Here is a 21,715-nt window from a genome sequence, read left to right as displayed (position 1 = left end):
TTGCTAGCTGGATTGACCGGCAATGCGTATTTAATGCTACTTAGCTGTGGACTGACGCTCACAGACTGACGCTCACAGAGTGGTTGCGGTCGCGGGAATAGTCGTGGGATTGATAGAGGAAATGCCGTTCATTGCAGGCGTAGAGCCAACAACGTTGCTATCGGTTCTGAGGATATTGTGAATCTCTAATAGGATAGGTCCCACATCTGATGGATCGCACGATATACCGTCGACGAGTTTGATTGCATGAGGGTATTTGCGAGGACCTGTAGCGACACTGTTGTCCCTGGTTTCGAGCATAAAGACCTGGTTGCGTACTTGATGCACTAATGGGTATGCCATAGATTTTGTAGAGACGTGCTCTTCGTCAGAGAAATGAATGTAGAACTGAATTTTCTTGCGCCTGTTGTGCGATACGTTCTTGAGCTCGACGATAACCGTAATTTTGGTGCCCGACTCTGGATTATGGTAAAGTAATTGATATTCGCACAAGTTGTGTAGGCCGAGACTTACCATTGTGTAACTATTGGTGCTGTTTTGGTTCTCGGAGAGAATCGTTTTGAAAACAATAAAGAGCGAAGAGGTAAATTGCAAGTAGTTGAAGATGGAGTGGTAGTCCATGTGGCCCTTGTCGATGAACGGTTGTATGATGTGCTGCGGATTAGACGGCGATAGCTGAACCGTCATGTTTTCGACCGTTTGGTCGCTTGTTATTATGCTTATAGTACAATCTTGATTGTCTGTGCTGTCCTTTAGGTATTTGAAAGATATCTCATTTGGCTTCAACGCAACGATCTTAAAACCTTCGGATGCGAAGTTTCTGTGTAATCTTTCCACTACGTCGGTTAATACCACCATTTGCATTAGTTTTTGCTTGAATTTGGTCAAGTATTGACCGATGAAATTTAAATTCGTGAGTTCTTCGCAAAGGTAGAATGCTAGAGCGTCATCTGGTACAAAATGGATCAGTAATTCGTCGCACTTGCATTTAATCATTGCGGTATCACACTTGAACTTACCAAACAATTTAATCTCTGAGCGCGAATAGTCAATTTTCATGAACATTGAGCTCTCCAGTATGCTATTTAGAGCTTTTGATCCTTCCAAGAATGACTCCAACTCGAGCGTGATTATCGATGTGTAGCACTCTCCATTGCTATTTGCGATACTGTCATCTGCAATGTAATGCGGTAGAGTTGAAGAGGCCAAATCATTGGCACAAATTTTGTTCCTGATATTCAACTGATTTAACGAATCGATGATCATATGATTGACAACCCTATGGAAAATAGTCTTTTGTAAATGTAACACTTTCTGATAAGTCATAGTTTCTAATCTTGAGGTGGTTACAGTTGATTTACCCAGGTAAACGAGTTGCCATTTGCCCTTGACGGATGCTACCTTGCCAATTCTCTTCTCAACAATGCATGAAGTATTGGATGATATAACCGTGAGTATCAAATACCAGTTGGCCAGCCAATTCGGCAAACGAATGAAGATATCATCTTGCAAAAGTGCATTACTAGAATTCTTGGTTGCTGTCTGTGATTCGATGGGTTGGTCGAGCTTAATGACCCTGCTACACATCCAACCAGTTTTTTCAAACATGTTTCTCAAGATATGACTTATTTTTTCTAACTTCAGTCGATGTAAGACTTTAGTCAAATCTTCAGCATTTTCTGCACGGTTGATCTGGCTGACATACTTCAGTAATAAAGCTGTGGGGTTCTTGAAATAAAATACTCCGCTGAGCAAGTCAATTTTCAACTGTATTGGAGCGACGGAGAAGCACGTTGTTGGAACTTGGAAAAGAAGAACATCAGGGCTCTCTTCGTCCTCTTGGAATACACCTTTTGCCAAAAGGTCTGCTCTAATAAGATAAGAATGATTGAACATGATTTCGTCTAGGATGGATTCAAGATTTTTCAAAATATTGGTATATCTAACGGGCATCCTTGATTGTGTAGCGATCGGGTTATTCCATTTCAAGACCAGACTCTCTGTCGACTTCTCGACACCAATAGTAATCTTTGCTCTCCGACCCAACTTACTATGAATCCAATACTTGATTGAAATAACACTTTTCTTCGAATCATATCTGTGCACAAGATTTCCCCCAGTAAACTTGCCGCCACTTTCCATATCCAGTAGCTCAGAGTGAATCATATAGAGTTGCAAAGTGAGCACGTACTTGTGCAGGAAATTGTGCAACGCCAGCAAAGGCTTTGCGCTCTTGAAAAGAAGCTCATTTATAACTTTCTCTGTTCGAAGTTTATTCAAAGGTAAATTACGATCAGTGAAGAGGAATTGCAAATCGACGAAGAATAGTGGCGAATGACAGTCAATTGTAGCTAACTGAATCTCAAATTCTTCAGCGACTGTGATGTAGATCCTACCATTTTTGATGACATAATTTTGAAATTGTGGTGGGAAATCTATCAACGCAATCTTCAAAGATACCGCTAAATTCAAATCTCTAAGTCTATGCAAGACAAGCTTTGGCGGAATCTTCTTCATACCACCAGCCACTGCCTCAGGGTCGTCTTCACCACTCATTCTAAAGTTATGCACAGGTAAATTAGTTCTTCCAAGGCTCAGGACTTCCAACGCTGTTACTAAATCCGCATTCGGTAACTTTGCATTCGACATAGCCGTAACGTTACTTTTAAGAGCCCATATACAATTGTTGACTTGTGCATTTGCGACTCTGAACCAGTTTAAGAGGTCAATCATCGTGTGAAAATTGTTATTCTTAATAGTTCGACACCATTTGATCAGCACATAAAGTTTCAGGAACTGGTTTCTCATGAAAATAATCAACTGTAGAAAACGCAGCTTTCTTGCGGATCCCGGTTCTTGAGGATTAACATGCTCATTGGTTTTCATGTACTGCGAAATTTCCTTCATGGTGAATACAGTCAAATTCCGCATAATCAGTGCAAGTGATACCTGGTTGATTTCAACATGCGGTATAGGAGGAGGAGTAACTGCAGGATCAGCGACTCTTCTAGCATTAGAGTCTGGCGTTTGCAACACTTGAATATCCTTCGAATTTGTTCTCTTTCCATTGGGTATTACGCCATCCAGTTCATCATTTTTAGGCATTTCCTTAGTACCGACATTCCCAGTAGCTCCTTTCCCATCCAACATTTTCTCTAGATCAAGCTCAGTAGTCATTATAAAATCCAATGGTTTCCAACACTATTATAACTCCCACGGCTATCGTACTTTCGAATCTGGAAGCGATTTGTTTCCACCCAAAAACACTCCAAAAATTGGCCAATTTCTCTGTAAACAGCTCCGGTTCCAACTGAATATCGAGCTGCCACTGATAAGACTCTCTGAGGCACTATGAGTCAGCTGGCCGTCACCTTTCTACTTTCTACCCTTCTGATGGACGCTCTTGGCTCAATAAGCCTGTTTAAATTTCAATTTAGAGTGTGGCTGAGGGTAACGTCAAGGCAGAAGTGATAGGGGCCTTCAAAAGGTGAACTAAACTGTCAACTACGACTGATCAGGGTCATTATCCTAGTCATTAAGCACACTCTGAGCCTTTGGCAGTCTGCTGTTTGTGCAATGGAACCGTCGGACGTTGATAATTGGACGCCCGTCTCTGATGGGGGTGCTGATGACAGCGAGACAACGCTTACGCGGAGGAACAGAGACAGTAGTGAAGCCAATCTGCTAAGTCCATTGAGTGATCCGTTTGTTCCTGAAGTCCAGGAGCTTCCTGTGGATGATGATGAGGCTGCTGAGGCTGTGGAAGGGCCCAAATCGCCATATACAAGGAAGAGTTCACTGCGACGTAAATCGGGCTCTTCGTTGGATGCAGTTGCATTAAATTTGAAGTCTTCACCGGCAGATCCGCATCTTTCAGATGTTAACTCCATATCAAGTACAGCCAGTATGTCGGCTGGTAAGAATTCGGCATTGAGTTCAGTAAACGATATCATCAGTAACAGTGAGAAGAACTCAATTAAATCATCTGCAGAAGGTATACAGCCTCCTTCGGGAGCTGCAACTTTTTTTGATAGTATGATGTCTTCATTATCCTTCAAGCAGGGATCCCAGCAGTCAACTCAACAGGGTCTAGATACCAAGAAGGCTAATCCTCCCGATATCATAACGCACAGGAGGCAACCTTCGACAAACAACAAAAAGACTGGGAAAAAGGCCAACTCACCGCCAGAGACTAGTTCACCATTGAAAGAAGTGGAAAAACCACAGGAAATGGTTCGCAGAGTGTCGCTTCACGATAACGAAACATTTGATCCCAAGAGATTTGTTGGTGAGACTTATTTAGATACCCCATTCCATTACGCCAATGCAGAGAGGAACGCAGAGTTTCACAGCTTGTTTAAAAATGTACCAGAGAGCGACAGGTTATTGGATGATTTCAGTTGTGCGCTTAGTAGAGAGTTTCTTTACCAGGGAAGGATTTACGTGTCGGAATCGCACTTATGTTTCTCATCGAGTTTGTTGGGCTGGATAGCTAAGGTTGTGACGCCTTTCAAAGATGTTACCTACATGGAAAAAACCTCTACAGCGGGTCTTTTCCCCAACGCTATTTCCATAGAGACAGAGACGTCCAAAACTCAATTCAATGGATTTATTTCACGAGACACTGCATTTACTTTACTTAAAGAAGTCTGGTCCAGGACCCTTTTAGCTCAAGGTGAAAAGCAAAAAGACGAGAGTTTGACGAAGTCAGTATCCACAACATCGATGGATCGCCACATGGTGAGCCAGCCTGAAAATAGATCTTATACCGATTTGGTGCGACCTAGCGAGCCCCCAAGTAGAACATCCTTTGTTAGCGAAAACGATTCTATCATAGAGGATGCAATTAGATCGGTCGATGATTATACTCCATCCCATTATGCATATGACTCTGGAGTAGGGTCGGAAGATGAAGATGACGATGAAGAAGACGATAAACACGAGGAGCAGTCCGCTGGAAAGCCCACAAGCTCTAAGACAAAAAAAATAGGATTCAAACTCAAACCTAAAGTAAATTACGAGTATGACGGACCTTATTATGCGAAAGCAACAAGCTTCCAGTACAAACCTGAGGATAACAAAGAAACTGTTTTAGCTGAATTAGAGTTAGACGCACCTCCAGGTGTCGTGTTTCAATTGCTCTTTAGTGAGACTAATCCTAAGTTCTGGCTGGAATTCTTCAAGACTCAGGATTCTTCACAGTTTTCTGAGATTGGCAGATTCGATCAGGTAAATCAAGAGGGTCAACATTATCGTGAATTTACTTATGCCAAAGGTCTGCATTTTCCAGTAGGACCGAAATCAACGAAGTGCGTGGTGCAAGAAACTATTCTGCACCTTGACTACTCGGACTATATCAATGTGTTGAATATTACTAGGACACCTGATGTTCCTAGTGGTGGCAGCTTCTCCACAAGAACCCGGTACATGTTTAGATGGGCTTCAGAAACAACTTGTGCGTTGAAGATTTCGTATTGGGTAGAATGGACCGCCAGTAGCTGGATTAAATCAATGGTAGAGTCAAGTTGTAAGAGCGGTCAACTTGCGGCTACAAAGGACTTGGTAGAGCATATCAAGAGATATGTTGCTGAAAACACAGAGAAGGGTACCGTAAGTGTTTACACTTCGCCATCCAAAGTTGGAGGCCGTAAAGCTAAGGTATCAACTAGACCTCCTGCCGAGAAAACTACAGGAGAAGCAAGGTCTTCTGCACAATTATCGAACGAAGGTCGCCTCGCAGAGAAAGCAGCTGGTCAACCTTTTGGCGGCAGCGCGTATGTTTTACCTTTGCTCTTAACAATTACACTACTTTTGGCTTTGAATCTTTTCTATCAGATGAGCATCAAGCGTGATATGGACAGGATCCAAGATTTTATTTCATTGCAGACATCCGGCAATTGGGGTAGGGCGAATCACCCGCTGATTGATTTACCGGCAAAAGCACCCTCCGCTAAAGGTGGACTCGCTGGGGAGTTAAAGAAGTGGCTAGGACGTACAAAGCCTCAGAACACGACGTATGCAGAGAGCACCGTTGAACAGTTTTTGAGTTCTCTAGAGACTCTATTGGCAGAAATGGCTGAGAGAAGTGGTTAGTTAAGCGGCAAATTAATTTACATATGAGGGATTACGTTCTTTCTAGAAAGTGGGAAAAGATAGTTGAGGAAGCTCGGGATAGTAGCGGAACTGGCCTGGCTTATTTTTAGATTCCTTTGCATCATTCGTAGGTTCCGCTTGTGAATTCTGACTCTTCTTTACCGGTGTTTGTGAATGGTTTCCAAAAGAAGTTGTTTCATGATAGTATCTCAGTGAATGATTGAATATACCATTATCAAATGATGGCGGCAATTTCGCGAGGGCAGGTACTTCGCTCTCGATGCTATTATGATGCTGTTGCTTCGGCCTAGCGATATTCTTGGCCAGTGACAATTTATGCTTGGCATAATCCAAATCCAATTGTTTACGCAAATCCTCCGTTATCTTCAGGACAGCTGGTACCTCCAGCCTAATCAGTTGCAAATACTCCTGCCTATGAAGAGCTATCTCCGAAACCTGATCGCTATCTTTACCAAGATATTGAGGATGATGAGATAATTTATTTGTGCATAGGTCCACGTACCTAACGTAAAAGACATATGCTCTCTTCAAATTGCCCTCTTGGAATGCCAATTGAGCTTTGTCCAGTATTCCGACACATGCCTTCAGATATACCTTTAGCGAAGTGCTAGGAAAAAATTTGTAGTCCAATGCTTCAATATTCAATTGGGCGGTAGATTGCATTTGATCAAGGAATCACTACCTCTGCAGCATCACTATTTTTGAGCCTTCATCATCAGTATACAGGGTTTTTCAGCATTAAGCGATTTTCTTTCAATGTCATCGCATCGACATTGCAACTTCGAAAAATTTTCCTGTAACAACTATCAACAGGCAGACATGAAAGATGAACTAAGACCCATCTATGCCACCATCTTGACAATTGTAATTGCCTCACCTAATTCTATGTGGATATAATTCCAAAATCTTCGAGCGACGTAAGTTCAAGTGGCTATTCAAATGCAGTGTATATCAGTCCCTGTAATGGATATCTCGACTTAAAAAGCGATCACTTGGTTGTCCAATGCCCCCTGCTAATCCTCATGTTTAAGTGAGGGACCAGGCCTTTAATTTAAGATCCGCTCGCCCTTAGAAACACTAAACTGCGTAAGATAAGCTAAGAAACTACTATGAAGGTCAAGATCAGTGGTCCACAGGGCCTGAACAAAGTGTTGACATTGGGGCCTGATGACACCTTGGAACAATTGGTGGAAAACTCGGGTTCTTCACTGCCTGTTATAGGGGTTAGATTCGGGTATCCACCACAGAAGGTGGAATGTACAGAAGAGACTTTGCAAGCAAGTGTTGATTCTTTAGGTGTGAGTTCTGGTGAGAAAATAACCTTAATCACAGAGGAATTTCCCGAAGCCAAAATCGATGATGGCCTTGATGTGAAGTTGCCAGTGACTGCTACGAGAATTGTGCTCCCCGACGGACAACAAAGGGTTTTGGAAGTACACCAAGTACCAGATGATAATTCATGCTTGTTTCATGCAATTTCGTATTGCAATTACAAAGATATATCAATTTCTCCACAACTTCGGTCATTGGTAAGTGAACAGGTTTTAGCAGATCCAGTCACTTACTCCGATGCGGTTTTGGATAGACCGAACCATGAGTATGCCAAGTGGATCTTGAAGAAGGAATCTTGGGGTGGTGGCATTGAGATTGCGATAATCTCGAAGAAACTTGGTATAGCCATCTATGTTCTGGATATCGATGCTCAACAATTTGAGAAATTTAATGAGGACCAGTTTGACCCATTTATCGTGATAATGTTCAACGGTGTGCACTACGATGCTATTGAGCTGGATGATGGCAAGACTGTATTTGACAAAAGAGATCTTTTCTACACAGAGCTCATACTTACCGGTGCATTGGAGATAGCCAGACAAATGAAAAAAACAGGCCACTCGTTCAACACCCGTAAGGACAACATCATATGTAATGTATGCCAAAAGACTCTAGTTGGCGAGAGAGAGGTGGCCAAACATGCAGAGAGCACTGGTCACGTTGATTTCGGCCAAGCCTAGACGTATATTACACTTATATCCGTAATTAACCCATAATAACTTCATTTTCATCCCCATTAACTTCGCTTGGTTCTTCATTGGCCCAAGGTAATGTAGGTTCCGTTGTGGAAACGTTTTCGAGGTTCTTATCGAGATGTTCTTTTAGAAGTTGTTCATTGTTTTCCTTCTCTGCACCGACAGCTCCCTTGATCTGCTCGACACGATTTAAGAATTTGTTCAAGTTATAGCCTGCAGCAGCATCAGAAGTTTCTTGCGTGTAGGGAACGCCCTTCAGCTCGCTAACTCTTCTTTTATGTCTTTTTGATTTCAAATGCGTTTTCAAAGCAATGGCAGTTTCCAAATATTTAGCACAATGAATACAGTAGTGTTGACCCAGACCTGGTTTCGTTTCATCAAGTGGCTGATTCAACAGTTGTTGTATTTTATCCTTGGACGCCAGTTCGTTATAAATCAGGTCCAAGTCCTTTGTTCTTCTTTTCGTCTTGTATCTTTTAACAGAATATCTTCCCATCTTATTTTATCTTATGCTAGTGTTGCTCAAGCAATTGAATCAGACCAATACAAACCAGATCAATAAATCTATTTGAATGAATAAACCCCATCATAAGATGAGATGAGATGAGATGAGATGAGGTTAGATGGAAAATTTTCAAAATTGATCAGAAACTATGACTGTTATTTTCAACATCAGTAGACCATTATAGATTTCCCAGAAGGCTTGGGTTTTTGATTTTCTAAAAAAATTGAAAAAATAATTTTTAAAAAAATATGCAAATATTTTATGTGACTGTTCTGTTCCAACTTCTCAATTTTTCAAAGACGCACAATCTCGAATTGGATGACAAATCTTCGAAGGATAGTCAGTTAGAGAGACTGTTTATAAACTATTGATAGTATTATTCAGTAGGTACTGTAGTCCTTGAGAAGATCCCCGTACACTAATTCAAGATGGCTAGAAGACCAGCTAGATGTTACAGATACCAAAAGAACAAGCCTTACCCAAAGTCTAGGTACAACAGAGCTGTCCCAGACTCCAAGATTAGAATCTACGATTTGGGTAAGAAGAAGGCTACTGTCGATGAATTCCCATTGTGTGTTCATTTGGTCTCCAACGAATTGGAACAATTGTCCTCTGAAGCTTTGGAAGCTGCTCGTATCTGTGCTAACAAGTACATGACTAAGATCAGTGGTAGAGATGCTTTCCACTTGAGAGTTAGAGTTCATCCTTTCCACGTCTTGAGAATCAACAAGATGTTGTCTTGTGCCGGTGCCGATAGATTGCAACAAGGTATGAGAGGTGCTTGGGGTAAACCTCATGGTTTGGCTGCTCGTGTTGCCATTGGTCAAATTATCTTTTCTGTTAGAACCAAGGACAACAACAAGGATGTTGTCATTGAAGGTTTGAGAAGAGCTAGATACAAGTTCCCAGGTCAACAAAAGATCATCTTGTCCAAGAAATGGGGTTTCACCAACTTGGATAGACCAGAATACGTTAAGAAGAGAGATGCTGGTGAAGTTAAGGATGACGGTGCTTTCGTTAAGTTCTTGTCTAAGAAGGGTTCTTTGGAACACAACTTCAGAGAATTCCCAGACTACTTCACTCAACACGCTTAAGATGTTTAAACCTCTTTAGATAATTAGTTATTTACTCGGGAATATTCACGTTTTCTACTTCAAATGAGACTATTATTCTAGTTTGGCTATCATGGCTAGCTGGTCGTATTTTCCGTATTATGCAAAATTTTCCAGTCGCGAAGACGCGTCCACCGTGTCCTCTCACCAATTCACCAAATCGATATATAAACAGACAACTTCAAGCTATCTTATTTATTCTTAGTTAAGTCAAATTTGGATCTAGATCTTTGACCGTGATAGTCTACAAATAGCACAATGCCAGTCTCAGAATTCGCTTACAAGGAGAGCCCAGAAACTTTGGTTCTATTTGACGTTGATGGTACTTTGACGCCAGCTAGATTGACCGTTTCCGATGAAGTTAGAGACACTTTGGCTCAATTGAGAAAGAAGGTCTGTATTGGTTTCGTTGGTGGTTCCGATTTGAGTAAGCAATTGGAACAATTGGGCCCAAACGTGTTGAACGAGTTCGATTATGCGTTCTCTGAGAATGGGTTGACTGCTTACAGACTAGGTGAAGAATTGGCTTCTCAATCTTTCATCAACTGGCTTGGTGAAGAAAAATACAACAAATTGGCCGCTTTCATCTTGAAGTACTTGGGTAATATGGAATTGCCAAAGAGAAGAGGTACTTTCTTGGAGTTTAGAAATGGTATGATTAACGTTTCTCCAATCGGTAGAAATGCTTCTACTGAAGAACGTAACGAATTTGAAAGATTTGACAAGGAACATCAAGTTAGAGCTAAGTTTGTCGAAGCTTTGAAGAAAGAATTCCCAGACTTGGGTCTAACTTACTCCATCGGTGGCCAGATCTCTTTCGATGTCTTCCCATCTGGTTGGGATAAGACTTACTGTCTAAAGCACGTTGCAGACGATGGTTTCAAGGAGATTCACTTCTTCGGTGACAAAACCTCTGTTGGTGGTAACGATTACGAGATCTACGAAGATCCAAGAACGATCGGTCACTCTGTTCAAACTCCAAACGACACTGTTAGAATCCTAAGAGAACTTTTCCAGTTATAATTTCGAATTCATACCCAAGATATACGCATATAAATATGTTTTTGTAAGGCCTTCAAGATAATAATCTCACATAAGCTAACACAAGGGCAAATGTACCAGTACATACACCGATAAGCCATTGCATCACCTGGGTCTTTACGGATTCAATCTGCATCTTAATGTTGGTCACTTCTTGGTCAATCCTAGTATCAATCTCTTTGATCTGTACATCGTGGTGGCTGCTCTCCTCCCTTATTCTACCTTTCTCTAACGACAAATCCAATTTGAAACCTGCATTGGCCTTTGTGATCTCTTCTCTAAGCTTGTTACGTAGCTTATCAAGGTCGTTTCGCACTCTTTCATACTCGTTTTGAATGTTATGAAACTCACTGCGATCGGCACTTAATAGCTGATCTCTCAGTTTAGTAAAATCCACCCGTTGCTGATATGTCAACTGTGTTAACCTCTCTCTCTTGGCAAGATCCTGTGAAACATGGGCAATCCCACCTTTTATTGCATCAGACATTAAACCTACAATTGCATTTGATTGTTCCTCCGTAAAGTTGCCCTTCTCCATGAGTAACTTCTTATAGTTGTTCGTATGCTGAATATGAACCGTCTCAAAATCTGAGAGCAGCCTTCGACAGCTATGAAATTGTTTCTTCATAAGAAGCCCAACTACCCTCATCTTATTCTTTCGTTCTGTTCCTTAATGTATCTGGCGTTCTTAGTTGTGATAAAGGTTCGATTATAAGCGATCGCGACTAACAATCAGTCACATCTTGAAACGAAAAGAAGAGGCAAAAAGGTCCACGATGTCTGGTATTGTGGTGATAAGGAGATGTATTTTGCAGAGGCCTCATGTGAGAGGATCAGTTCGTCTTCATTTTCGTGGTTTCGTTAGCGGTCAGCAATTGATGAAGTCCAATGCTCCGCAGTTCGATGAAGCTGAGTTGTTGGCGCCAGAATTGGAATCCAAGCCTTACAAGGCCAAGAAATCACTCATGGATTATGAATGGCCAGATAAATCCCCTGAGGAGTTAGAAAAAGAGAACCAGGATAAGACTGAGAAGCTCATGAAGCTTTCAGCTATCCTTCAAGGGCTACTGGTATTGGCGGGAGTTGGTATTGGCGCGACGGTTTACTCAAAATGGCCTCAAATTAAGGGCTGGTGGATGACAAAGGATATGAGAGTCGATGATGATACGATTGAGAAGTTGTTCAAGAAAAAGGCTAAAAAGTCATTGGCAGATATCCCGATCATTCCCACTACGGAACTGGGGTTTGAAGTTCCTGGTCTGTACTTTTGGGGTGGCGATGGTGAAGGCCTAAAGAAATCTAGGCCTGGCTCTGTGTTTCCTAGAAGAAACTCTCTATTCGATGGAAAGTACTTGAGGGATGTTTGCCTCACTACGGTGAACAACGTTCAGGCAAACCTTGCAATTGATGAAAAAGGTAATCTGCTGAAGTGGGATAACAATAAATGCGAATGTATACTGGCAGACCAGAATCTCGTATCCGTGAAGGAATCCAATTCTTGTGCGTATGCTCTAAATAAGCGTGGCGAAATATTGATCGTACCATTGAATTCTGGAGATGTAAGGCTAGCTCACATCGATATGAAACGGTCATGGTTGTTGCCTTGGAGACGTTACACAAACTACGGTTTCAAGCTAGATACTAAAAGTGTGTTCAAAGGCAGTGGCGAAAAGAAGGTACGCGATTTTGACGTTGGCAAAGAACACCTGGTGCTGATTTCGAACGCAGGAAAGGCCTACTCTTGCGCAACGGGTGTCAAAGCTTCAGAGGGGCAGAGGCCCTGTGGTCAATTTGGTGTTCCAACCTTGTCCCATTTTGACAAATTTCCACCGCCTAACAAGTTATATGAGATTGAGCTGTTAAATAATGGCTTAACCGAAGATAAAAAGGTCGAGAAACGTAAAATAGAGCAAATCGCATGTGGCAATTTTCATACTCTCGCAAGAGATTCGAATGGGAATTTGTTCGTTTTCGGTTTGAATAGGTATGGTCAATTAGGGTTACCGATACTTTACGATATTGATCAGGCTCCTTATCCAAAGGTTTTGAACCGTTTCAATTCTTACTTCAGTAGGGACATTGACGTTAAATGCGTTGACGTACATTGCAGTGGAGATACTTCTTACGTGACAATGACCGCCAACAACTTGGGAGATAGAACTACACAATTACCAGCGGAAAGCATATCCTATTTTGCATTTGGTAGTGGCCAATATGGTGAATTGGGTAATGGGAACTTTAGAAACTCACAGTCAGAACCTACGCCCTTGAAGGATCTTCCAGCATCAAACAAAATTGAAGAATGGGCTTGCGGAGAGAAACATGTCTTGTGTAAATTGCACAATGGCGATGTTTGCGCTTGGGGTTTGAATGATCATGGCCAGCTCGGTACTGGAAAACGTATCAAGCATGGTAGACCCGTCAGCATACCTGAAGCACTAACTCCAGGTGCCAAGAACTCACCTGAGGAGCTTTTCAAAACGAAGCTTAAACTGCTGCCTGGCCAGTATTTGGCGGCGGGCGGAGATTCGAGCTGTATATACTGGAAGAAATGAGTCTGTTAATAGTTATAATTAAATTGAGTCTATTGGTTAACGAAGCCATTTGAACACGAAGTAGAAACCTATCAGCATCAGGATAAAAGCAAACCAAAATATTAGCTTGTCCTTAAACGCCCGTCTGTTTATCATTTGAATAGTGCCCTCAGAGACACCAAGGGTCCTCAGACTGCTAGACATGCGGTCCTGCACCTTCCTCAGTATTTGATTCTGTTCTACCAAATCATCGAGAGACTGGTGCCCCATTTCCAAGATCAAATCCAGTTGGGCGTTACCACGTTGGAATATCGATTGCTCTTTTTGAAGACCATTGTACAACGGCAAACCAGCTCTATGATCAAATGAAGCACGAGGGCTTGCAGAATTTACCTGTGGAACACTGCGCTTATTTACCACGGATTCGCCATCCACTTTGTACGCATCACTACCACTAAATAGCAGGGAACGCGCATCTGACTTGTTATACTGCTCTTTAAGCTCTGCAAACTTAACTGCAAAATCCTTGTGTGCTGAAACCAAAGAATCTAATCGATTTTGATATTTCACATTTTCAGTTTCACTGCCATCTAGGTTGTTTGTCTGATACTTTTTGAATTGATCCTTATATTGTTCAATGGTTCTTTCGAAGGAGACCAAAGTAGCTGAAATGGAGCCCTGAAGCGAGATCGGAGAAGTGTAAGGATCTTTCTCAAATTTCCCTAAATCTACCTGCAATTGGTTCTTCTGCTTGACTCCATGATTGTAGATAGCGTTCTGATTAAGCTCTTCATGTTAGTATTATAAACATTGTATTAAAAACATTGGGAGGCATCTCGACACCTGAAAAAAAAGATCATTCATACCATTACCAACCACTGCCAAACCCTAGCCAAAGCACACGAGCGACTTGATCAATCGTAGCTTCGCTGCACCAGTCAGAAGAACAAATTGTTATAAGCTTGAAAATTTCAGGAACGTAAAGGCGAGGCTGATAGATGTTATTCAAGGGGAAGGCCACCGAAAATTTACCAAGAAATTAGTCCTCCCATTCTGCATTTGATACATGATTTTATTGCCGATCTGGGAGTTGATCTGTTCGCTGATTGAGGCTAGTCGTGCAGTAAATTCTTGCAATTTAGATAATCTCAGCTTGATTTTTCATTATTACGCGAACACTTGAAATTAAAGTGGCTGGCTGAAATAAACCGAACAAGCATCAATCCTTCAAAACTGGCTTGTTTGAGTTGACCAGGTAATCGCAAAGAAACACCCAATTTTATTTAAACAGTCCGCTATATCTGAAGTGGTTCTCTGAGCAAAGAACCAATTCTTTTGACTGAAACCTTTTACAGAGACCCTTGCGTGCAATAATGACACCATCGACTCCACCAGCTTCCAGAGGAAGAAGGAACTCTAGATCTGTTTGTACATTTGAAGAGGCCTTGCAGGAGAGAAAGGACCATGAGTTCCCTCAGACTCCTCATAGAGGATCACATTTGCGTGCGCCGGTGACACCTTCTACTGTAAAACCTTTCAAGCATTCAGTACCGTCACTTAAGGCTCCTTTAATGGGCAATGTGAGCAAGTCTCCTTTTAAAGGATTCAATTCGCCAGAGTACACACCCCAAACCCAGTCTTCAAAGAGTAAAGGACCCTTATTAGAGCCTGCAGGTGAGTTGCAGAACGTTAGTAGGGTTTTGTTCCCGCCATCTAACGAAGAGCTTTTATCTGTGAGTGATAGAGCTCCGCTATCGCTACTGCCGCCTAGGAGACCTGTATCGACAAGAAGAGATCTTTCCGACCAGTTTTCTTCGGATCTGGAGGAAGGTGAATACCAAGAATCACGTAAGCTGGCCAAGCAGGTTCCTGGGACTCCAAGCCATAAAGTGGTAACATTTCAAATGGCCCAGGAATGGAATAATTCAGAGCATGAATCTGCGGATGACTTATCAGATTCAGAAGAGATAGTAAAAGGAAAAAGTCTGTATAATCCCTTTCAAAGTGAAGAAGTGGCAGATGAGAGTATCAGACAGCAGAGAAAACAGCTCCTATTACATGAAAACCCTGATATCGAAGACGTAATAACGTATGTCAATAAGAAGGGCGACGTCGTAAGGCGACGTCACTTATCAGAGAGGGAGAAGGAATTGTATAAACCCAAGAGGCTCTTTGCCGAAGAGTTAAACGTGCTGGAAACTAAGAGAAAACAGGATATAGAGGAGGAGCATTAATCGGAGCGGCTTGAAAATGTCATTTAAATAAATTATACGGGTTTGGTAGTAATATTGATGTTTTAACATTCATGGATTGTCTTTCTTCTTGGTGCCTTGTCTCTTTAGCTCTCCAAAGATTTGTTTCCTATGTGTGAGCAAATCGTAGAAGATTTTATAGCCTAGATCGTTTCCATCAGGCATGCGAACCTCGATGATGCAGTTTGCAAATTCTTGCGAAATTGCAGAAGTGAATTCAGCCGCCGCTAGGGCTCCACTTTCACCCATCTTCAAAATTTTAATCAACCTATAAAAGTGGGTTATTATCGCATCCAGAGTTGCGATATGGGGTTTTGGAAGCGTGGCTAATGTTGTGGCTAAACCAGTGATCCTATTATTGTCGATTTCTAGTTTCTTGTCAGCCTCTTGGCCTTTTACTTCCTCGGAGGTGGGCTCCTCTTCATCCGTTGTTGCTGGCAATGAATATTCGGCGTATAGCACTTTCAGGACATCATAGATGTCCTTTGTAATCAACCTCTCGGGCAACTCTAGGAGATAAATTTTGAGAACACTTGCGACCGTACTTGGCTCACCGTTGTAATCCTCAATCACTTCTAACACTTCAGTATCATCATGTAACTGTCTCTGGTTGAGTAAATGTCTCAATTGATGAGTGAGATTAAGCTTGACGGGCGCTGTCCATACAGCTGTCCTCACTTTATCACTGGGCAACTCAGGGTAGACTTGATCCATATAAGACAGAATTACACTGGCTATCAATGGGACGACCTTTTTATCAAGCCTGCATCTTGACTCAAGATCAATCCCAAAATTCTGGAAGGCGCCAGGATTGTAGTAATTATTATAGGTGATGGCTCGAGGTTGGAAAACACCTGTGCGGCATTGGGATAGTAGATTTAACAAATCGCCCGTTGGATCCATCCGGTCATTATTTTCTAGCATGGTATCAACGCTTATCTTCAAGCTTGAGATTTTATTGCCTATAGCCCCACAGAAGTCAAATGTGACTTTTTTGACAGCCTTCAATCTATCTAATTCACATTTTTCCATGAAGGACAGGTGATCTACCATAAGCTCTTCAATTGAACATCTCAAGGAATCCATCTTGAAACATTCTTGACGATACTTGCTATCCGCAAGCTCCGCTTCTTTCCTCAGTCTAAAAAGCTCCTTCTCAGAATCTGATAATGATGGAACTGTGACTGACGAGGCTGCCGGAGTTGATGGAATTGGGGATCCCGGAGACATCTTGGAAGTAAAGTCCTGCAAATAATTTGACAGCTTAGGATCCATTTGGGGAATATTAATTTCTGATTCAGCAAAAGGCTGAGGCAAGTTTGCAAATTTATAGGCATAACCTTTCCACTGATATTGAAATTTCTTCGAGTTAACAAACGTGTTCCCAACACCGTTGCAGTACTTCAAAAAGCCTAGGTTCAACAAGTCCTGTCCGAACGTTTCGGCTTGATCAATATCTTTCAAAGACATATGTTCCATCACAAATTTTGTTATTTCACCGCCACTATTTGTGTTCTGTAAAGTATAGTTGATCAGTGGAACTCTATACTCAGATTTTGGTAACTCCTTCAGCAATAGTTGCAATGCTTCCCTCATACTCTTGAAGTCGAATTCAATCCCGGCAACTGTTGCGAAATGCTGGAAATCCTTTTCTCTAGCCACATCATCTTCATATTTTTCCTGTAGTTTCAATGAAGCAGTAGCATTCACAAGCTCGTCCTCGTTGAAGTTCGATCTCTTGAAATCTTCCAATTGTCTACACTTATTGAAATATTCACGTTCCAACTTAGAAACATACTTTCTTGACTTTTGATAGTTCCCTACATTACTTTTAAGCGACTTTTCGGAGTACTCTACTCGCTTCCTATGGTCATCACACCATTGACTGAATGGTTGCAAAATGAATGCTTCAATATTTGAAGCAACTGACAAGTGATGTTTCCCCTCTTGTACCATTTGTGCTGTCATACTGAGTAGTGCATTAGCCGTAGTGACTTCCGGATCATTCTTGACTTTATCTAAATGATCAATTCCAGTACTAACTCCACCAAGCTGACGACCATAGTTCACTTCAAACTGCATCCTTGACGCAAACAATTGAATAAACATATCACATTCTTCACAGCCGTCATATAACTTTTCAAACAGGACTTGTATACCTGACACCAAGTCTTCAGACCAGAAACTATCAGCAAAGTTAGGCATTCTCAAAACCTGATCTCTATCGACTTGTGAATCTTGAGTTGAATCGCAGTCACCAAAGCTCTCTTAGTGAAGCATCGCCTGTGATTTAAAGTTTCAAAAGTGTGGATTGTTTCAAGTGAATCGCGTCAAATGACTAACTCATCAAGATTATATAAACACAAGACAACTCGACCAGAAACCCAATGCCTTACCCAAAGATTAGCATCCGATTCTGTACTCGCTGTAAATGGAACTTAAGAAGTGCCTGGTACTTACAAGAGCTGTTACAGACTTTTGGTGACAATTTAGGCGAAATATCGTTAATTCCCGGTGAGACTGGAGAATTTCGAGTGTTGGGACAACTAGGACAGGACAGTGAAGAGATATGTATATGGGACCGTAAAGTCCAGGACGGGTTCCCTGACAGTAAATTTCTCAAGCAAAGAGTCCGCAATCTTTTATTCGATAACAATGTCTCGATAGGCAAGCATAACGAGAGATCAAGCGGTCAAAACCACTTAACTGGGTTAAATCCACCACGAGAAACGCTTATCAAGCAAGAAGAATGCCATGATTGCAACGACAACTGAACAAAGCCCGTTGGGAGGCTCAATAGAGTGGTATAAGACCCCTAGTAATAATTGTGCACGAATATTGAACATTCTACACTGTATATTTTTCAAAAATATGCTTCTTGTAAGCCTTAAAGATCAACTTCGATCATTGACGTTAGACAAGGAATAGAAGATTGTAATAGCTTTTTACCCAATAATCAGTAGTTAGGATTCATCAGCTAACTTCAAATTATGAAGATGAAGCTATTAGGGACTTCGATGGCGCTGATAGCCTCAGTAGCGCATATTGTTAATGCACATGCAACAGAGAAATCAGACGATACAAAATTGAACCAGGCTATGTCTTTGCCAGACCTGATTTCTTCGACTAAGGTCCCTAAGAGCTGGACTGCAGGTGATTCTTCGGTACTGGAAGAAGGCAGAATTATATTAACACCTCAGAGAGGTACCAAAGGTTCGTTGTGGCAGAAGGAGAACTATAAATTGGAGGATTCATTTACATTGGAATGGACATTTAGAAGTGTAAATTATGAGGGGAAAAGTGAAGGTGGTTTATCTTTCTGGTTTTTAAGTTCTAATAGCCGGAGTGATTTCAAGGATGAAACCTTTTATAATGGACCTTCAAAATTTGATGGTCTACAATTACTGGTCGATAATAATGGACCTTTGAGTTCTACCATGCGTGCACAACTGAATGATGGTGGCGAACCCTTCACTAAACAGAATGTGTACGACAGATCGTTAGCATCCTGTTTGATGGGCTACCAGGATTCTTCAGTGCCTTCGACGCTCCGTTTGACTTATGATAGGAGTGAGAATAACCTGCTGAAGTTACAAATAAATAATAAGATTTGTTTCCAGACAAGAAAAGTTCAGTTCCCAGCCGGTGAGTATCGAATTGGTGTGACAGCTGAAAATGCAAACACTCCTGAATCATTTGAGATCCTGAAGATGGAATTGTATAATGGCCCTATCGAGGATTCGTACATCCCCAACGTTAATGAAATGGGGCAACCTAGAGTGTTGACAAAGGTTATCGATAAAGAAACTGGTCAAGAGAGATTATTGGAGAAGGAAGCTTATGACATTGAAAACGACAAGATCTCAAATTATGAGCTATATAAGAAGCTCGACCGAGTTGAAGGTAAAATTTTGGCAAATGACATTAATGCATTGGGCGCTCAAATAACTCAACTTCAGAAAACACAAGAAGAGCTTCTGAAGTACATTTCGCAAGTGAGTCAAGGCACTAGTGTCAGTAAGGGGAAAAGCGGGGATGCGATCGATGAAGATAGAAGCAAATACGGTGATTTCATCTCTATGAATGAAAAACTGGAAAAGATGCTTATTGAACAAGAGAGAGCTAGGGAGGCGGCTAAGCTTGCTACTCACTCTGGTCCGCATATCGATGACATAGCCAGTAAGCTAGCTCTATGGCTTCTACCACTGATCTTCATCATGCTAGTCATGGCATACTACACTTTCAAGATCAGACAAGAGATCGTTAAGACAAAGTTGTTGTGAATCCAGTAGTTAATGTTACATACTTTTTTAGGCATTGTACAATATGCTAGTTGACTGCGGCATTGGTTATGATCTGTAGGGAGGTCTGAAACCATGGATGTTCGAATGACCTATGTAGTTCGCATTGGCCTCTCTGGTAGTAATATCAATTTCGTCAACGTTTCTCTCAGGAATGTAGTTTGTCACCGAACTTGTTTCCTCCAATGCATCCTTCAAGTATTGGTCTCTAAAGTAATCAACCTTGTCGCTGAGTAGACCGATAGGAACGCCTGATTTATATTGCCAATATTTGGACCATTTCTGAGACCTTGTATTTCGAAGATTTTGTAGCCCGACATTGAGAAATACGGAGTCATGTATATGTTCTATCTTCTGTACTTGATTGGGTGTCAATTTCTTAACCCTCGCTACCAGCTTGTCCTGATCATAGAATGGGAGACCTTTTAGAGAACGTTGCGATTGCAAAATTCCGGCTGATCTCAGCGGTAGCGAGTCAAACTTCCAGCCATTAATGTTTAGAGTTTCGTTAGTTGAGCCTGGTGCATTTTGTCCCACAGTTTCCTCCAAAACATCTGGTTTCTTCGTTTTATTTGAAGTCCCACTATCCAGTATACTATTAAGGATGCGATTACTGGCTTTCTTGGCAGGCTGTGGAATTGAAGGTGTATTTTCTTGCTTGGTGATTGGCGTCTTTATAGCAGCGGAATGCACAGCGGAACCAATTGGCAAATCTAAAGCTTTCATTTGCACTGCCTGTTGGAAGGAATTTTTGCTATGGTATTTTGGTATCTTACATTGAGCACTAAGATCCAGAGACCCATTAATGCTTTGACCAGGAACAACCGCGTTAATATGTTCACCGTAACTGAATTCTTTGCCCCATTGGTGCCTAACATCCAGTGAAGTTTGCTCTGTCACTGTCAACCACGGGGACTCAAAAGAGGGACTTTCCTCAGTCAGATTTGCAGGTTGCTGATGTTCTTCAGGAAAGATATACGGTTTCAAAATCCTTAGTTTACTCACGAGCCTTTTAGAAAGCTTAAATACTCTATGGTGAGCAGTCAGTTCCTGCCTCTTTGCAATGGTTTCCCAGTAATCGTCAATGACTCGTTCTCCGCATGCGACCAGCGCTGCTCCAAACTGCGCAAATGCAGACTTGAGAGTGACGTACTTGACGTTCTCATCCGAATCTGAAAGAAATTTCTTCTCGATAAGCAAGTCCTTGATATCGCTAGTAAGTTCTATTGGCAAGAGTTGATTAAACTCTGTTAAGAAATTTTCCTCATTTCCCTCGTATCCAAGTGTATCTACCAGATGAGAAACTAGCACAAACCTGTTAGAAACTTCTTTCAATTTAAAAGTGTGGCACAGGTACTCTCTGCCACCCATTAATTCTCCCGTAATTGAAATTTTCCTCTCTCCAAGAGGATCCGTCTGAATCATACGGTAAGCTGAAGTTGACTCATCTTTGAACTTCTCTGGACCAGTAAAGTCTGGTATTTCTACGCTCTTTCTTGGATGTTTATCCATCGGGCCTTGCATCAACTCGCCCTCAGAGAATATATGCAACATCTGCTTAACCAAAACCCGTTCATGTCTCAGAATGACAGCACTATCTACTGGGAATAGCTCAACAACTTCTCCCATGGCTTAATCGCTTCACTTTTCTAATTAGTAAGTCCATTTTCTATGAAGAAGCCAAAAGAATCTTTTTTCGAGCTAACCATCTGCAACCACGAGCCGTAAATCGATCAACAATAATGGCTTCTGATTAACAATCGTCATTGTTTGCGGATGGCGCATACTCGAGAGGCTATTGCATATCGATTTCCTCGAGCATTTGTCGT

At 41.6% G+C, this 21,715-nt stretch overlaps 15 protein-coding genes across 15 annotated transcripts; 8 read left to right on the top strand and 7 right to left on the bottom strand.

The window, feature by feature from the left end:
• Window positions 1-72: 72 nt before the first annotated feature.
• On the bottom strand, window positions 73-3,177 carry RGR1 (Rgr1p; the record flags this gene model as incomplete). Its single annotated transcript, XM_003680090.1, has 1 exon — window positions 73-3,177. One exon carries the CDS (start codon window positions 3,175-3,177, stop codon window positions 73-75), a length of 3,105 nt encoding a protein of 1,034 aa, XP_003680138.1.
• Window positions 3,178-3,576: 399 nt separating this feature from the next.
• LAM6 (Lam6p) lies at window positions 3,577-6,093 on the top strand (the record flags this gene model as incomplete). The annotated part of the gene is made up of 1 exon (XM_003680089.1): window positions 3,577-6,093. One exon carries the CDS (start codon window positions 3,577-3,579, stop codon window positions 6,091-6,093), a length of 2,517 nt encoding a protein of 838 aa, XP_003680137.1.
• A 42-nt stretch (window positions 6,094-6,135) lies between these two features.
• RFU1 (Rfu1p) lies at window positions 6,136-6,777 on the bottom strand (the record flags this gene model as incomplete). Its single annotated transcript, XM_003680088.1, has 1 exon — window positions 6,136-6,777. One exon carries the CDS (start codon window positions 6,775-6,777, stop codon window positions 6,136-6,138), a length of 642 nt encoding a protein of 213 aa, XP_003680136.1.
• Window positions 6,778-7,223: 446 nt separating this feature from the next.
• Window positions 7,224-8,126, top strand: OTU1 (ubiquitin-specific protease OTU1; the record flags this gene model as incomplete). The annotated part of the gene is made up of 1 exon (XM_003680087.1): window positions 7,224-8,126. The coding sequence occupies one exon, from the start codon at window positions 7,224-7,226 to the stop codon at window positions 8,124-8,126; it is 903 nt and encodes a 300-aa protein (XP_003680135.1).
• Window positions 8,127-8,151: 25 nt separating this feature from the next.
• BUD20 (Bud20p) lies at window positions 8,152-8,637 on the bottom strand (the record flags this gene model as incomplete). The annotated part of the gene is made up of 1 exon (XM_003680086.1): window positions 8,152-8,637. The coding sequence occupies one exon, from the start codon at window positions 8,635-8,637 to the stop codon at window positions 8,152-8,154; it is 486 nt and encodes a 161-aa protein (XP_003680134.1).
• A 437-nt stretch (window positions 8,638-9,074) lies between these two features.
• On the top strand, window positions 9,075-9,740 carry RPL10 (60S ribosomal protein uL16; the record flags this gene model as incomplete). The annotated part of the gene is made up of 1 exon (XM_003680085.1): window positions 9,075-9,740. One exon carries the CDS (start codon window positions 9,075-9,077, stop codon window positions 9,738-9,740), a length of 666 nt encoding a protein of 221 aa, XP_003680133.1.
• A 276-nt stretch (window positions 9,741-10,016) lies between these two features.
• On the top strand, window positions 10,017-10,781 carry SEC53 (phosphomannomutase SEC53; the record flags this gene model as incomplete). Its single annotated transcript, XM_003680084.1, has 1 exon — window positions 10,017-10,781. One exon carries the CDS (start codon window positions 10,017-10,019, stop codon window positions 10,779-10,781), a length of 765 nt encoding a protein of 254 aa, XP_003680132.1.
• A 52-nt stretch (window positions 10,782-10,833) lies between these two features.
• FMP32 (Fmp32p) lies at window positions 10,834-11,448 on the bottom strand (the record flags this gene model as incomplete). The annotated part of the gene is made up of 1 exon (XM_003680083.1): window positions 10,834-11,448. The coding sequence occupies one exon, from the start codon at window positions 11,446-11,448 to the stop codon at window positions 10,834-10,836; it is 615 nt and encodes a 204-aa protein (XP_003680131.1).
• A 127-nt stretch (window positions 11,449-11,575) lies between these two features.
• FMP25 (Fmp25p) lies at window positions 11,576-13,354 on the top strand (the record flags this gene model as incomplete). The annotated part of the gene is made up of 1 exon (XM_003680082.1): window positions 11,576-13,354. One exon carries the CDS (start codon window positions 11,576-11,578, stop codon window positions 13,352-13,354), a length of 1,779 nt encoding a protein of 592 aa, XP_003680130.1.
• Window positions 13,355-13,390: 36 nt separating this feature from the next.
• On the bottom strand, window positions 13,391-14,202 carry BOS1 (Bos1p; the record flags this gene model as incomplete). Its single annotated transcript, XM_003680081.1, has 2 exons — window positions 13,391-14,110; window positions 14,200-14,202. 2 exons carry the CDS (start codon window positions 14,200-14,202, stop codon window positions 13,391-13,393), a joined length of 723 nt encoding a protein of 240 aa, XP_003680129.1.
• Window positions 14,203-14,706: 504 nt separating this feature from the next.
• SIC1 (cyclin-dependent protein serine/threonine kinase inhibiting protein SIC1) lies at window positions 14,707-15,567 on the top strand (the record flags this gene model as incomplete). Its single annotated transcript, XM_003680080.1, has 1 exon — window positions 14,707-15,567. One exon carries the CDS (start codon window positions 14,707-14,709, stop codon window positions 15,565-15,567), a length of 861 nt encoding a protein of 286 aa, XP_003680128.1.
• A 69-nt stretch (window positions 15,568-15,636) lies between these two features.
• RGD2 (GTPase-activating protein RGD2) lies at window positions 15,637-17,790 on the bottom strand (the record flags this gene model as incomplete). The annotated part of the gene is made up of 1 exon (XM_003680079.1): window positions 15,637-17,790. One exon carries the CDS (start codon window positions 17,788-17,790, stop codon window positions 15,637-15,639), a length of 2,154 nt encoding a protein of 717 aa, XP_003680127.1.
• Window positions 17,791-17,972: 182 nt separating this feature from the next.
• TDEL0C00260 (SelT/SelW/SelH family protein) lies at window positions 17,973-18,359 on the top strand (the record flags this gene model as incomplete). The annotated part of the gene is made up of 1 exon (XM_003680078.1): window positions 17,973-18,359. The coding sequence occupies one exon, from the start codon at window positions 17,973-17,975 to the stop codon at window positions 18,357-18,359; it is 387 nt and encodes a 128-aa protein (XP_003680126.1).
• A 216-nt stretch (window positions 18,360-18,575) lies between these two features.
• EMP47 (Emp47p) lies at window positions 18,576-19,868 on the top strand (the record flags this gene model as incomplete). Its single annotated transcript, XM_003680077.1, has 1 exon — window positions 18,576-19,868. One exon carries the CDS (start codon window positions 18,576-18,578, stop codon window positions 19,866-19,868), a length of 1,293 nt encoding a protein of 430 aa, XP_003680125.1.
• A 66-nt stretch (window positions 19,869-19,934) lies between these two features.
• On the bottom strand, window positions 19,935-21,515 carry SWP82 (Swp82p; the record flags this gene model as incomplete). Its single annotated transcript, XM_003680076.1, has 1 exon — window positions 19,935-21,515. The coding sequence occupies one exon, from the start codon at window positions 21,513-21,515 to the stop codon at window positions 19,935-19,937; it is 1,581 nt and encodes a 526-aa protein (XP_003680124.1).
• Between the last annotated feature and the right edge of the window lie 200 nt (window positions 21,516-21,715).

This window comes from Torulaspora delbrueckii, chromosome 3 (genome assembly GCF_000243375.1).
Source record: "Torulaspora delbrueckii CBS 1146 chromosome 3, complete genome".
NCBI lineage: Eukaryota > Fungi > Ascomycota > Saccharomycetes > Saccharomycetales > Saccharomycetaceae > Torulaspora > Torulaspora delbrueckii.
Note: the sequence above shows the minus strand (reverse complement) of the source record. Positions and strands in the feature narration are given on the sequence as shown.